General features: G+C 43.0%; 1 protein-coding gene, 1 long non-coding RNA gene and 1 pseudogene across 7 annotated transcripts; 2 read left to right on the plus strand and 1 right to left on the minus strand.

Annotated features, from left to right (window-relative positions):
• Positions 1–1427: 1427 nt before the first annotated feature.
• Positions 1428–15683, plus strand: LOC127377560 (tubulin alpha-1A chain). Of its 6 annotated transcripts, none has more exons than XM_051425571.1 (5): positions 1428–1582; positions 2594–2816; positions 2924–3072; positions 3179–3451; positions 14902–15683. In XM_051425571.1, the coding sequence occupies exons 1-5, from the start codon at positions 1580–1582 to the stop codon at positions 15601–15603; spliced, it is 1350 nt and encodes a 449-aa protein (XP_051281531.1). In that variant the 5' UTR covers positions 1428–1579; the 3' UTR covers positions 15604–15683. The 6 variants fall into 6 exon arrangements, with proteins under 6 accessions (XP_051281531.1, XP_051281532.1, XP_051281533.1 ...); XM_051425572.1 differs by having other exon boundaries at positions 3179–3331; positions 14782–15683; XM_051425573.1 differs by having other exon boundaries at positions 3179–3230; positions 14681–15683.
• LOC127377559 (tubulin alpha-1C chain-like) lies at positions 9272–11214 on the plus strand (annotated as a pseudogene).
• LOC127377564 (uncharacterized) lies at positions 10240–15051 on the minus strand. Its single transcript, XR_007887707.1, has 2 exons — positions 14902–15051; positions 10240–10444 (listed from the first exon to the last, which is right to left on the minus strand). It is a non-coding gene; the product is annotated as an uncharacterized LOC127377564 (long non-coding RNA).
• Positions 15684–15902: the final 219 nt, after the last annotated feature.

Genomic DNA, 15902 nt, shown 5'->3' on the forward strand with positions numbered 1-15902 from the left:
AGCTTTTATGAGAACAACAGCTGCTTTGATGAATTGTACAAACAAAAGAGCTGACCCACATTGACGCCATGCATCTAGTGCCGCAGAGGCCGCACCCCATCATCCTGACAGGACATTTTTTTAATCCTATTTAGTCAGCAGTTTTATAAGAGGAGGACACGTTTAGTTGAAGGTGAGAGAGCAAGTGTATTTCCTTACAGGCACAGGACATCAGTGCGAAAGGTTTTTTTTTGGAAAAGAGGTGGCTGAGGCCTACTCACATCTCCCCAGAGAGGCAGCTGCACTGCAGCCCGTTAATGCTGCCATTTAAGCCGGGTCACGTGACCGCCAGATAAAGGCGGTCTGTGTGGATACTGGGCTGTATCCAGGCAACTCCGTTATTCATTTCCTAGCAACGGGGAAATCTTGGGAGGGGGGCTGGGGGTTGGGCGTCTGTGGCTCTCACAGCCTACATGTCCTTCATCTATGACTGGACAGCTTGACCTCTTTTATCTCAGACAGACTTGAGAATAAAATCAGGATATTAAAAGTCAAGTGATATTTCTGATCAATAACATCCACAGCCATTGTCTAAACAAAAATGTAGAATGCTTGATAAACTGTATGATGTAAAACAAGTATCACAGGAGGATAGAGGACCAAAAATATAATGAATGTAAGATAATCTACCTAAAAACAGGCTTCAAACTACTTCTGATCAATAATAATAATAATGTAAACAAAGATATTTTTAAATAATATGTAGAACGCCTGACAAACTGTTCGATGCACCAAGAATATAACAGAATCTACTTGGAAACAAGCTTCAAACTTCTTTCTTGATTTTGTCTTCAGATCCAGTTTCACATTATAAAAGCCTCCCAGTCTTTCTGGAAGATCTGTATAACTCTGCAGTGTGGAATCATCCATATTTGAAATGTTGGCTAATTAGTACCAGAATTTCGGGGGCAGCTGAGTTGACTAATTACCTAATTGATTTTGATTGGCAGGTGTTCAGAAGTCAATCATGTGTATTATGCATGAGGCCTACTCAGATCAAAGATATAATCAATATGATTATGGTCAACACTGCTGTATTCTCAAATTGCACACTATACTCGAGTCTATTCCTCTCTATTATGTTCTATTACAAGCAATGTAATGTGTTATTCAGCTTGGATTCATTAGTCTTTAATGCGGAAATACATGCAAACTTTTTTTTTTCCATATGGCAGACTGGGCCTGTCTGGTGCCAGCGTGCTGAAAATTACGCAGCATTTCCCACACAATAAGAGTCGCCATGCTTACAGCACAGTAACTGGAGGATGACGGGATACGGGTGGGGTCTAGGAGGTGGTCCTTGTGGCGACAGAGGCGCTCATCCAATAGAAAGCCGAGGACGGCTTCAAACGTCACACTGACAGGAGAATTGACCAATAGCGGTGGAGCAGGCACCAGCGCCAGCGCTGCACTTGCATATATACCACTGTCCATCCTCATGTGCGCCATTATCTCTTACATCGACCCCATAACTGTCGAACTGTAAGACTCTCTGTGAAGGAGTTTCTTCAACCGTCTGCCGCGACTTCAGCATAACAACATGGTAAAAAAAAAAAAAAAAAAACTTTTTCTAAACTTAAATAGTCATATTTGAGGTCCAGTGTGTAAGGATGGGAGTTGTGAGGATGGGGATGAAGAGGAGGAGGAGGAGGAGGAGGAGGAGGAGAGAGCATTAATGTAAAAGCAGGAATGAGAGTTTGAGGGATTATAAATTGTTAAAGTGTCACTTTGGTTTGATTGTGAATGTTTTAGTGTGAGCTCTGGTGTTGGGCTCGTGTTCCGGCGGTGCTGAGTGGGACGTTACGTGGCAGGCAGGGTGAACAAAAGAGGTGTTCAGCAGATTGCGCTGTGGGCGGAATGAATAACGTTAACGCCGTCTGTTGCGGTATTTGATTTCTCTCCCTCGGCTAACGGCTAAGCTCGTGACAGCGCTGCCCTGTAACGTTAATTCGGTGTACTGGCACGGAGGATGCGCAGAAGCGGTACCCGTCTCCAAATGTCCCACACCCAGAGAAACCCAATCCGTGGGGGGCCAATGGATGAAATGCGCTGTCAGCGTGGCGCAAGGCATTAAATATTCATGCCGGTAATGGACACTGCCGAGCTGCTGCTCACAGAGAACAGCTGAACGTTCTGTTGTCAGAACTCACACGTTACTCTGCATTCTCTGTGACGCGCGTTCTAAGGTGAACGTTCTTTTTTTTTTTTTTTTTTTTTACGGTTTTCACACGAATTCGAACTCACGTCATCCGCTGCCAGAGTGAAGGGCTTGTCGCATAGCAACGTAGTTCCAGACACAATGCGGCGCGCCGGAGTAAAGTTGAGTCTGTCAGTCGACCGTTACCGGACTGCTGCTGATTGGTTGTCGCTAATAACGTTAGAGTTCTGTAGCCAGCCCACTTTTTAACCAGGTACAACTCAGAATGAGGCGGTTTGATTAATACATGGAAATATTATGACTATACAAGTGTATGAAATGTATATTTCTTTCCCAGTATGACATGTCTAATTGAATGCATGCAGGTAAATAACTTTTTGTTTTGCTTTCCTCCAGCGTGAGTGTATCTCCATCCACGTCGGTCAGGCCGGTGTCCAGATTGGCAATGCCTGCTGGGAGCTTTACTGCCTGGAACATGGGATCCAGCCGGACGGACAGATGCCCAGTGATAAGACCATTGGAGGAGGAGACGATTCCTTCAACACCTTCTTCAGTGAAACTGGAGCCGGAAAGCACGTCCCCAGGGCTGTTTTTGTGGACCTTGAGCCCACTGTCATTGGTAAGTGTAATTCTCTTTAGCTTAACATTAACTCAGGCAAATGGAAAGTGAAATATCTGATAATTATAAACCACAACTGATGCAATGTCTGTTTTTTGTCCTCTTAGATGAGGTGCGCACTGGGACCTACCGCCAGCTCTTCCACCCTGAGCAGCTGATCACCGGCAAGGAGGATGCTGCCAACAACTACGCCCGCGGACACTACACCATCGGCAAAGAGATCATCGACCTGGTGCTGGACAGGATCCGCAAACTGGTAAATTCAGAGCAGAAGGAGTTCAGATTTTTCTCCAGAATATCAAATTAAATGACATAACTGTATCTCATATGTAATTGTTGTCTCTCTCTCTCTCTGTCCTCAGTCTGACCAGTGCACCGGCCTTCAGGGCTTCCTGGTTTTCCACAGCTTCGGAGGTGGTACCGGCTCTGGTTTCACCTCCCTGCTGATGGAGCGTCTGTCTGTCGACTACGGCAAGAAGTCCAAGCTGGAGTTCTCCATCTACCCAGCTCCTCAGGTGTCCACCGCTGTGGTGGAGCCCTACAATTCCATCCTGACCACCCACACCACCCTGGAGCACTCTGACTGTGCCTTCATGGTGGATAACGAGGCCATCTACGATATCTGCCGTAGGAACCTCGATATCGAGCGTCCGTCTTACACCAACTTGAACAGGCTGATTGGTCAGATTGTGTCCTCCATCACTGCTTCCCTTCGCTTCGACGGCGCCCTCAATGTTGATCTGACAGAGTTCCAGACCAACTTGGTGCCATATCCCCGTATCCACTTCCCTCTGGCCACCTATGCCCCTGTTATCTCAGCTGAGAAGGCTTACCATGAGCAGCTCTCAGTGTCTGAAATCACCAACGCCTGCTTCGAGCCGGCCAATCAGATGGTGAAATGCGACCCTCGCCACGGCAAGTACATGGCTTGCTGCCTCTTGTATCGTGGTGATGTGGTGCCCAAAGACGTCAACGCTGCCATTGCCACCATCAAAACCAAGCGCACCATCCAGTTTGTGGACTGGTGCCCCACTGGTTTCAAGGTTGGCATCAACTACCAGCCGCCCACCGTAGTTCCTGGTGGAGACCTGGCCAAGGTCCAGAGGGCTGTGTGCATGCTGAGCAACACCACTGCTATTGCAGAGGCCTGGGCTCGGCTCGACCACAAGTTCGATCTGATGTACGCTAAGCGTGCCTTTGTTCACTGGTATGTGGGTGAGGGTATGGAGGAGGGAGAGTTCTCTGAGGCCAGAGAGGACATGGCAGCTCTGGAGAAGGATTATGAGGAGGTTGGAGTTGACTCCATTGAGGGTGAGGGAGAGGAGGAAGGAGAGGAGTATTAAAAGGAACATAAAAGTGTTAGTTAAACAGGAAATAATTGATTCCATACTTTCTTAAATACATTCCAAAAAGAAATGTTTGTTTGGTTATTACCAGTTTGGCTTTTCAGAATAAAACTCCTGCAACTGTCAATTTGGATGTTAAGTACCTGTGATAGGAAGGGCAAGAGAGGATGTAAACCAGGTTGTTAGGTTGGGAGTAAGTTGAAGTCTTTAAAGGCACGAGGAAGAGCAGTATTAAAAGGGACATAAAGCATGAGTTACACAGGAAACAACTGCTTCAAATTTTCTCTGAAAGCCATTCCATAAAGAAATGTTTGTCTATCAAATATCCTTTTGGCTATGTTTTAAATAAAGTTCCTGTAACAAATGAAGTTGTCTGTGTTGTTAATATAACCTTTTTAAAAAAAATCTTTAGTCAGGAGTGTTTGGTCTTTCAAAATCTGAATTCTGAATCATTAGCCAGGTTGTGTAATCCAATAAGGGAGTTTTAGATTTAATCTTACAAATTGCCATATACCAATACATTTACATTACATGTGAAATTATGCAGCATACATTGCACCCACTGTGCTTACATTGTTCTACATACAAGAGGTTTGATCCTTTCAGTAACAGCAGCTTCTTTAAATGTCAGATTAAGACACCAAAACATTTACTCATTTAAAAGTTAAGTGAGTTAATGCATCACTTTCTTAATGTTACACCAGGGATCTCAAACTTCCAGCCCAGGGCCCATTCCCCATATTAAGTTCGCCACCATACTAGCTTAATTTTTTCCTAACTTACTTTGAGTACATATTCTGAATTCATATATGTTTCTATAATATTTAAAATGACAAGATGGATAGGTGTCAGTAAACTATGTTTATTCTCCACTACATCTACTTGGTTATTGTATAAAATATAAGAGACATTATAAACAGCCTGTCACATATATCTGATATCTGTTCCCCACAGAGGAAACCACGCTGTATGAGCTTCTTAATGATACATTTCCAGTTTTTATTACAGGGAAATATATCCGATTTTAGTCTTAGTTATGCGAACATAACTTGAAAGCAAAAGTGGTCTGATGCTTTTACTGCTCAAGAGAATTACCCAAACATTTAAATTTGAGTCAGCGTTTGTTAACCATCGAACTTGGATTGCAGCGATGGCAAACTGATCAAATTTGGTCACGATATATATCAAGGCTGATAAATTATTGGCTGTTAACGGGACATTTATGTTATGTATTATTCTGATAATTAAATTATGGGCCAGTAATAATGATTTATTTTGAATTACAAAGTACGTTTGATTTCTTTTACTAGAAAAAATAAATGAACATCAGGTTATTAACTTCTTTTTAAAACACAATTATCGGTTATTGACTGAAAAAATATCCATATTGTTCATCGCTAGTCAAAATTTCTGAAACAATTTAAATGGGACTTACAATAGCTCTTTTTTCATTCACTCATGACAATAGCTTTCATTAACCTGCACGTTAAAATACAGTATATGGTGGCCCTGACTGCTCAACACACTGACACTTAAGAAAACACATGCAAATAGACAAAACATAAGTGAATTAAGAAAATATCATCACTAACAGCAATCCAGATTGTTCTGTAGTTTGATAAATGCTAATGAGATGCTGCTGTCTTTGGCAGTATCACATTAGTTTGTGAAGAGTTCTAGAGTTTTTCGTGATATTTTGTACTACAAAGACCTTTAACTCTGCTCACACTACACTAAAGATCTAAAATACTTTGACTGTAGAGATGATCTTGTTGCTCCGCTCACTTCAGTCACTTGGGGGCAGTGGTGTTCAACAGATGTAGTTTAAGGACTGAATGACTTTTACAGCATCAGGCCTTCTCAGGTGTGATTTTTGCTTTTGAATCCCTTCAGATTGCAACTAACTGAACTCAGTGTACAACAATGCAAGCAATGTAGATTTGTAAAGCTGAAATCTGTCTACTAACAAAAAAACATGTCTCATAAAACTATATACATCCAACCAAACTCCAAACCCACTGTCATGCCTACTGTTGCCTAGACGCTCCTCTATGTTGTCTAGACGCCCCCCTACTGTGGCCTAGTAAATCTCCATGGAGACACTACAGCATAATCTCCACTAATCCCTGGCTTCCTCTTATGGCAGGGTTGGAAAGGGGACTTTGTTGTCAGACTGCAAGGACGGGGGGGTGGATATGGGGGTTTTAGTGGCTGGGTGTGTGTGTGTATGTGGATGACTCAACTTCTTAATTTACAGAGGTCAAAATGTCACAACTTCTGCCAGATGACCATTTCCACCCCATTTCCTTTAAAGGACCAGTGTGTAACATTCAGGAGGATCTAGTGGCAGAAATAGAACATAATATTATATTATATAATATACATATAGATATAGTTTTAGTTCATTAGTGTATAGTCATCTGAAAATAAGAACTGTTGTATTTTTGTTACCTTAGAATGAGACGTTTTTATCTACAGACACTGCAGGTCACCTTCCATGGAGTCCGCCATGTTTAACCGCTATGTTTTTACAGTAGACCAGAACGGACAAACCAATCACATGCTGTAGACCAGTGGTTCTCAACCTGTGGGTTGGGACCCCCATTAGGGGTCGGCAAAGATTTGTGTGGGGTCGTGAGGCCTTCTTGATTTTAAGGTGCGTCAGAAAACTAAATGAAAATACACACAGTAGCCCTAAATCTCAGCATTTAACAAAGCATCAGGGACAAAGAAACACAGAATCTGTCAGAAAAGAAGCCTATTAACTATGTATTATTATTTTTTAATTATGAAAGAAAATACATAATACAGAGAATTGTATTAAAAATTCCCTTTAGAGGAAATAATCTCCAAGCTTCTTTCAGTTACTGAGTTCACTATTTAGGTTAATTGCACAGTTTTGAATATAATATAAAATGTCCATAAAATATGTGAGTTAATCAGGGGTTGTCAGTTTACTAAATAATACATAGTGAGTTCCTTAAGGAAAAAGGTTGGGAACCACTGCTGTAGATACTCCTTTGAAGGACCAGTGTGTAGGATTTAGTGGCATCTAGATGTGAAGTTTCAGATTTTTGCTTCCGTCTGCATTTGATGACCTGGGAATGAAGACAGGCCATGTGAAGTGTGCAGGAGAACCTATGGTGGCAACAAAAAGGCCCTCTGATCTACAGCCAGTATTTAGTTTGTCCCTTCTGCGCCACTGTAGACACATGTGCTTTCTCGTCTCACAGGTTCTCATGGATCCTGGTGGAGCCTCCTGCCATGGTCCTGCTTGACTGCCATTGCCAATACTGTTGTTGCTGTGCACCTGTCTGTCTGTCTGTCTTTTCTCTCGCCTCTCTCTCTCTCTCTCTCTCTCTCTCTCTCTCTCTCTCTCTCTCACCACCGCCGGGGTTTCTCACCCCAACTGGTCGCCAAGTGCTTGCTCATGGTGGTACTGTTGGGTCTCTGTAATTAATGTTAAAGAGTTCGGTCTAGACCTGCTCTATTTGAAAAGTGTCCTGAGATAACTTCTGTTATGAATTGGCGCTATACAAATAAAATTGAATTGAATTGAATTGAATAGTGGTTCAACATTTCAGAGATTCCTCTGTGTACCACTCGTGGCAGGTCGTGTACCACAAGAGGTACACATAGCATAGTTTGAGAACCAGAGGCCTACACACAACAAACAGCACTGTCCGCGGTTTTAAATTAACCGCTAAGTGACAGCCACATGTATCTCGGGCCAATCATTTTAGATACATAAAGCTTAAACAGAGGGTACAAAACTACAACTAAGGGGGGCAAATCCACCTTAAGACCACTCATGGCGCCAGGCCCGGCTCATTCATTCATACCCTTCCTGATACATCTATACTGCCTTTAAAATACATGGTTAGTTCCTCCATAGGGGGTAAATGAAACTCCATGGTTAAGGGAGATTTTCGCGAATTTCCGCCTCAAATCTACGCTACACACACACACACTCACAAACACACACAGACATACAATATGCACACTCGAGCTGAGCCTCTGAGGGGTTAAGAGTGGGGGGTGATGGGGGTTTGTAACACTCATAAGAATGAAGCATTCTCCCCTCCCCTTGACTCCCACCGTGTTATTCCCTGGAGTTGTTTCAACATTAGTCACACACTTTTCTTTCTTATCTCCCACCATCATTCTCCCTTCCTGTTCTCCTCATTACACCGTCTCTTAATCTCATCCTTTCCTGCATGCACCAATGCTCCCAATAGTGAACGTGTCCTCATTATTTTCACAGGAGCTTATAAGCTGAACTGGCTGCAGAAACCTTTTGCGCTTTGTGAACTCTCCAGTACGTTGTTGTTCTTCTTGATCCTCTCTGTCTCTTGAAAGACAAACCTTCTTTGAAGTCAAGTTTCTGAGCAGTTCATATTGTCTGCAGCAGACTAGAACTTGAGAATAGTGTCCTCCACAAGTCTAACTGTATGCTTTTTGGGGGTTTCAAAGGTCAATTGTGGATCTAATATACACTGTAAAACCTGATGAGTTAGTTCAACTGAAACTGATTGCTTTAAACCATTTAACATTAGCAACCAAAAAATATTTGATTTGAGTAGAAGTAACTCAAGTATTTGTTAAGGTAAATTAAGTTAATTTGTACCCATTACATTCAGTTAACTGAAGTTACACTCATATACAGCATTTCTCCAAACTTATTTAAAATGTGTTGAATTTATCTGCTTAAACGTAACTTAAATGCATCTTCTTTATACAAATGTTACCACGATATTTCCGATTGATGTTTTCTGAATAAAGAGCTTTCTTGTGGTGGAATTTACATCATTTGATTGGTACTTTTACTTACTAAGTAAAAGATCTAATTAGCTTGATCACTGAACAGGGGCCTGGAGGAGGAGGAATTTGGGGTGTTGCCTTTCTATCTACGCCTCCCTCTATGAGTGTGAGTGAGGGAGAGTAGAGGCACTATGGGAGTGGGTCAGTCAGTTAAAGCAGCTGACCCTTACAGGTGGTTCCCTGGTTATCAGCAGCAGGAAGCACCAGGTGGATTCTCTGTCTCTCTCTATATTGCTTCAGAGCAGTAGCAGCAGGATATGCCAAACGGAAACAAAGGTGGACAGTTGAAGAAGGATCGGGTGCATGCTGACCGGGAAAATGTTGCAGCTCCCGGTGTACAATGAGGACTATGCACTTTCTGTCAAGGTAATCGATGTAGTGGTGGTGGTAGATTTCTGAATGAATCATTCTTTTTGAACAACTCTTAATGAAGATTTTCAAGCTTAAGCCAAACCAAAATCCTGTTTCTGTAAGGTGAGTGTGCAGTTGTGCATCAGATCCTGGTAAGAATCAGTTAACTTCAGACTTCATAGAGACTCTGAGTTGGTAGTCAATGGCACAGTAGTTTCTTGTGTGTTCTTTAGATAGTAACATGCTTTGTTTTCCTCCAGCGTGAGTGTATTTCACTGCACGTTGGTCAGGCTGGTGTTCAGATCGGGAATGCCTGCTGGGAACTTTACTGCCTGGAACATGGGATCCAGCCAGACGGACGGATGCCCAGTGACAAGACCATTGGAGGACGAGATGATTCCTTCAACACCTTCTTCAGTGAGACTGGAGCCGGAAAGCACGTCCCCAGGGCTGTTTTTGTGGACCTGGAGCCCACTGTCATTGGTAAACTCTCATTAAACATGCATTCTAATAAAAGCTAATATATTTGCTTCTTGATTCTTCTTAGTTGAATCTTTCTATAATTTATGGTAACTCCACTTAGATGAGGTGCGCACTGGGCCCTACCGTCAGCTCTTCCACCCTGAGCAGCTGATCACCGGCAAGGAGGATGCTGCCAACAACTACGCCCGTGGACACTACACCATCGGCAAAGACATCATCGACCTGGTGCTGGACAGGATTCGCAAATTGGTGGGGAACTTGATACCAGGGATCCATTCGTAATTTTTATTTAAAATATCAAACTAAATCATTGTATTTTATCTTATATATGTGTCTCTCCCTCTCTGTCCATAGTCTGACCAGTGCACTGGCCTTCAGGGCTTCCTGGTTTTCCACAGCTTCGGAGGTGGCACCGGCTCTGGTTTCACCTCCCTGCTGATGGAGCGTCTGTCTGTTGACTACGGCAAGAAGTCCAAGCTGGAGTTCTCCATCTACCCAGCTCCTCAGGTGTCCACCGCTGTGGTGGAGCCCTACAACGCCATCCTGACCACCCACACCACCCTGGAGCACTCTGACTGTGCCTTCATGGTGGATAACGAGGCCATCTACGATATCTGCCGTAGGAACCTCGATATCGAGCGTCCGTCTTACACCAACTTGAACAGGCTAATTGGTCAGATTGTGTCCTCCATCACTGCTTCCCTTCGCTTCGACGGCGCCCTCAATGTTGATCTGACAGAGTTCCAGACCAACTTGGTGCCATATCCCCGTATCCACTTCCCTCTGGCCACCTATGCCCCTGTCACTTCTGCTGAGAAGTCTTACCGCGAGCAATTAACGGTGTCCGAAATCACCAACGCCTGCTTCGAGCCGGCCAATCAGATGGTGAAATGCGACCCTCGCCACGGCAAGTACATGGCTTGCTGCCTCTTGTATCGTGGTGATGTGGTGCCCAAAGACGTCAACGCTGCCATTGCCACCATCAAAACCAAGCGCACCATCCAGTTTGTGGACTGGTGTCCCACTGGGTTCAAGGTTGGCATCAACTACCAGCCACCCACCGTAGTTCCTGGTGGAGATCTGGCCAAGGTCCAGAGGGCTGTGTGCATGCTGAGCAACACCACTGCTATTGCAGAGGCCTGGGCTCGGCTCGACCACAAGTTTGATCTGATGTACGCTAAGCGTGCCTTTGTTCACTGGTATGTGGGTGAGGGTATGGAGGAGGGAGAGTTCTCTGAGGCCAGAGAGGATATGGCGGCTCTGGAGAAGGATTATGAGGAGGTTGGAGCTGATAGTCTGGAAGAGGAGGATGAAGGGGAGGAGTATTAAACATTTCCTTGTATTGATCTTTGATCTGTGCCTCTAGTGTTAAAAATAAAGTTTGTTCATTCACTGCACTGTTTATACTCTTTAATACATACCTTCACTACTGTTGGTAAGAACAGCTCATTGCTTCAGTTTAAAATCTTTGTGACTTCACAAAATTCAGATTGGAAAGTCAAATTAGTGACGTATGTTTAATATGAAGAATACATCCAAACCAAAAAAATGAAGTCTCTGATTGTATTAAATGTTTTGTGGATGCATCCAGGGAGAACTTTACTGTAAAAGTATCCAATGTATGAAATATTATTCAGCCTAAATATGAAATCAAGCAGGTTAAGAAATTGACGATTTGTAAATAAATGGGGACCTCTGGTGGTGAAACTAAAGTTTAGAGCAGAAAAATTCACACATCAGGAAGAGATTGCGAGGTCGGAAACACTGGATTGAACTACTTAACTGTATGTGAAGTATTTAAAACAAGCTCCAACTTGACCATGTGCCTCAGTATCAAGATTAAATAATACAATAAAATATCAGCCAGAGGGTTTTTTTTTGTGTAGAAGGCATACTTTTACTTTAGATACTTTAAGCACATTTTGCTGATAAACAACATTTGAATGCAGGAGTTTAAGGTTGTATTGCTACTGTTACTTAAGTCAAGGATCTGAATATGAGTGGTGGAAATAGTCAGATATTTTACTTAAGTAAAAGTAACCTAAAAATACCCCAGTGTAGAAATACTACAATAAAAGTCTTGCATTCAAACATTTCTTTAAGTAAAAGCATCAAAATATACTTAAAGTACCAAAAGTAAGAGTACTCATGGTGCACAATGGCCAATTTCATAAGATTTATTATATAATTTGATTATAAATACTGGTATGGATGCATGTGTACATGACTTTAATAATACATTGCAATTTATCTGTTGATAGTATTTGGTATTAATCATGTGAAACTGCAAAGTAACTAGTTAACAAATACATTTTGTAAAAAGTACAACATTTACCTCTGAACTGTAGCGGATAAAGTATAAAGTAGCAAAAACTGGAAATACTCAAGTAAAAGTATCTAAAAACTGTACATGAGTAAATGTACTTACTTACTTACTCTTGGGTGACCTCAACACCAAATATGTAAATAAAGACAAGAGAAAAGACAATGTTAGTAAGATTTATTTATGCAAATATATTCTATAAGACAACAGAACAATGTAACCATTGAAGAAACGCAAACAATGGAAAATGGAAGATTTTTGGAATCAAAAATGTGTCATCTGCTCAGTGTGTTTTAAAATTGTAATCCTGCTAAATAATCCCCATTTTTACTTAATGCAACTGTGACCTGATTACATATTGTTCTCTGTAACTTTAATTCTTTTGTGTCCCGACTATATAATCAGGCTTGAGGCTCAGGAGTCGAGGTGGTCCACTAATCAGAAGGTCGGCGGTTCGATCCCCGATCTATTTGTGATGATGAGCAAACGTAGGAATGTGTGTGAAGCACTTTGAGTGGTCAGAAGACTAGAAAGGCGTCCATTTAATACAACTAAGTTACATATAATACGTGTACTTAGTTACTTTCCATCACTGCTGAGCGCTTCTTTCTGTTTGTTGGTTTTTAAAAGAAAAAAAAACCACATAAAACAGCCGATTTTCGAGAACACAAAAGAAACAGCGAATCTGAAACAGTTATACTTTATGTATATGTATTTATTTATGCATTTTTTTAAAGAGGCGATACAAATAAAAGACGGTAAAGGATCAAAAATCCCTTTAAAAGGTCTTCACTTCCGGTCTTAATCACGCTGTCGGTTGGCCTACTTTCCTACAGAGCTCGTGGCACGTCGCAGCGGAGTCACTGTTTCGTTTTCCACCAATAGGAATCGCCCCCACGTGACACCCGACAGCCAATCAGAATCGCCAGAACTTTTCCTCCGGCCAGAGAGTATAAAAGGCCCCGCCCCGCTCCAACACAGCAGTTACTTCTTACACAGGACACATAAAGGCCTAACTGTGAGAGATAACTTGTTCTCTTCCTCTTCCTCATCCAAACTCCGACACTTTCACAACTCCAGGAAACATGGTGAGTATTCATATATATATATATATATATATTACGTTTTTTTTCTTCAATTATGATGTGTTGATTTAAGCAAATTTAAAGGTTTTAAAGTGTGTCATGTGGGAAAAAGTTTAATTATCAACTTAACTGGCTGCTTTTGAGTTTATATGTGAAACAAAAAAAAAAAAAAAAAATGTGTCGTATTTACTAAGTGTAACTCGGGGCCCAGCCCCAATTCAAGTTCAGTCTGGTTTCAGTTTCCGGTCTTTCTGTCTGCATATTGACCCAGTTGGCGAAGGTCAATGTGCTTTCATCCTGAAACATTCCTGTTTGAAGGGGCCTGGCCCTTTATGAAACTGCAACCACAAGCTTTTCACACAAAAACCCATTCACTAAAAGCCTTATGGGGGCTTTTTTATATTTAATCTTTCATGTTGTGCAGGCCTATAACTTTTGTATTAAAGTCAGTACAGCTGTGTTTGTTTTCTTCCACTGCAGGACTTTAATGTGGAAAGCGTTTGTTCAAGGTTTCTTTAAGCACATTGTATGTCTGAATAATGAGCCTCTCTGTGATGTCTTTCTTAAGGGTTAATCAATGTGCAACATGTGGTCAGGTGACTCAGTCATTATCATGTGGTATCTGGTTCTTCACAAAAGAGCCTTTTTTCTCCTCCGTAGATATTGCATCAGTTCTCAACATGTGATGAGTCGCCTCAGGTGTCAGATTAGTTCCACTTTTCACAAGAAACTTCTAAACACAGCTTTTCAGCCAGCCGAGTGTTTATTTATTTCTGTTATAAATCCTTTATGACAGATTTTACGTGTCTTTCCTCCAGCGTGAGTGTATTTCCGTGCACGTCGGTCAGGCCGGTGTCCAGATTGGCAATGCCTGCTGGGAGCTTTACTGTCTGGAACATGGGATCCAGCCGAACGGACAGATGCCCAGTGATAAGACCATTGGAGGAGGAGACGATTCCTTCAACACCTTCTTCAGTGAGACTGGAGCCGGAAAGCACGTCCCCAGGGCTGTTTTTGTGGACCTGGAGCCCACTGTCATCGGTAAGTGTAATTCTCTTTAGCTGAACATTAATTCAGGCAAAAGGAAATTTAAATATCTGATAATTATAAACCACAACTGATGCAATGTCTGTTTTTTGTCCTCTTAGATGAGGTGCGCACTGGGACCTACCGCCAGCTCTTCCACCCTGAGCAGCTGATCACCGGCAAGGAGGATGCTGCCAACAACTACGCCCGCGGACACTACACCATCGGCAAAGAGATCATCGACCTGGTGCTGGACAGGCTGCGTAAGCTGGTAAATTCAGAGCAGAAGAAATTCAGATTTTTCTCCAGAATATCAAATTAAATGACATTACTGTATCTCATATGTAATTGGTGTCTCTCTCTCTCTCTGTCCTCAGTCTGACCAGTGCACTGGCCTTCAGGGCTTCCTGGTCTTCCACAGCTTCGGAGGTGGCACCGGCTCTGGTTTCACCTCCCTGCTGATGGAGCGTCTGTCTGTTGACTACGGCAAGAAGTCCAAGCTGGAGTTCTCCATCTACCCAGCTCCTCAGGTGTCCACCGCTGTGGTGGAGCCCTACAACGCCATCCTGACCACCCACACCACCCTGGAGCACTCTGACTGTGCCTTCATGGTGGATAACGAGGCCATCTATGATATCTGCCGCAGGAACCTCGATATCGAGCGTCCGTCTTACACCAACCTGAACAGGTTGATCAGTCAGATCGTGTCCTCCATCACTGCTTCCCTTCGCTTCGACGGCGCCCTCAATGTTGATCTGACAGAGTTCCAGACCAACTTGGTGCCATATCCCCGTATCCACTTCCCTCTGGCCACCTATGCCCCTGTTATCTCAGCTGAGAAGGCTTACCACGAGCAGTTAACGGTGTCCGAAATCACCAACGCCTGCTTCGAGCCGGCCAATCAGATGGTGAAATGCGACCCTCGCCACGGCAAGTACATGGCTTGCTGCCTCTTGTATCGTGGTGATGTGGTGCCCAAAGACGTCAACGCTGCCATTGCCACCATCAAAACCAAGCGCTCCATCCAGTTTGTGGACTGGTGCCCCACTGGGTTCAAGGTTGGCATCAACTACCAGCCGCCCACCGTAGTTCCTGGTGGAGACCTGGCCAAGGTCCAGAGGGCTGTGTGCATGCTGAGCAACACCACTGCTATTGCAGAGGCCTGGGCTCGGCTCGACCACAAGTTCGATCTGATGTACGCTAAGAGGGCCTTTGTTCACTGGTATGTGGGTGAGGGTATGGAGGAGGGAGAGTTCTCTGAGGCCAGAGAGGATATGGCGGCTCTGGAGAAGGATTACGAGGAGGTCGGAACTGATAGTCTGGGAGAGGAGGATGAAGGGGAGGAGTATTAAAATGGCATACATTCCCTTGTATTGATCTCTGATCTGTTTTTTTTTATGTCAAAAAGAATAAAAATTGTTCATTGACTGAACTATTGTTTACTGTCTTTTAATTGACCCATTCCACAGGGCAGAACTATTGTTGGAGAGCATTTTTAATTGAGCAGTTCACTCTATACTCTAAGCCTGTTTAATATCTAATGCAGCCTATATGACTAATGGGTTTATATTAATTTGACTGACTTAAAAGCTCTAAAACACTTTGAGTATAGAGATGATCTTGCTGCTCCACTACATTCAGTCACTGGGGG

Source organism: Dicentrarchus labrax, unplaced genomic scaffold (genome assembly GCF_905237075.1).
Source record: "Dicentrarchus labrax unplaced genomic scaffold, dlabrax2021, whole genome shotgun sequence".
Lineage (NCBI taxonomy): Eukaryota > Metazoa > Chordata > Actinopteri > Moronidae > Dicentrarchus > Dicentrarchus labrax.

Excerpts from the sequence above, each read along its gene's own strand:
- LOC127377560 (XM_051425569.1), top strand. Across the intron at positions 2,817-2,923 it reads CCTTGAGCCCACTGTCATTG|ATGAGGTGCGCACTGGGACC; the intron begins GTAAGTGTAATT and ends TTGTCCTCTTAG. Across the intron at positions 3,073-3,178 it reads TGGACAGGATCCGCAAACTG|TCTGACCAGTGCACCGGCCT; the intron begins GTAAATTCAGAG and ends CTCTGTCCTCAG.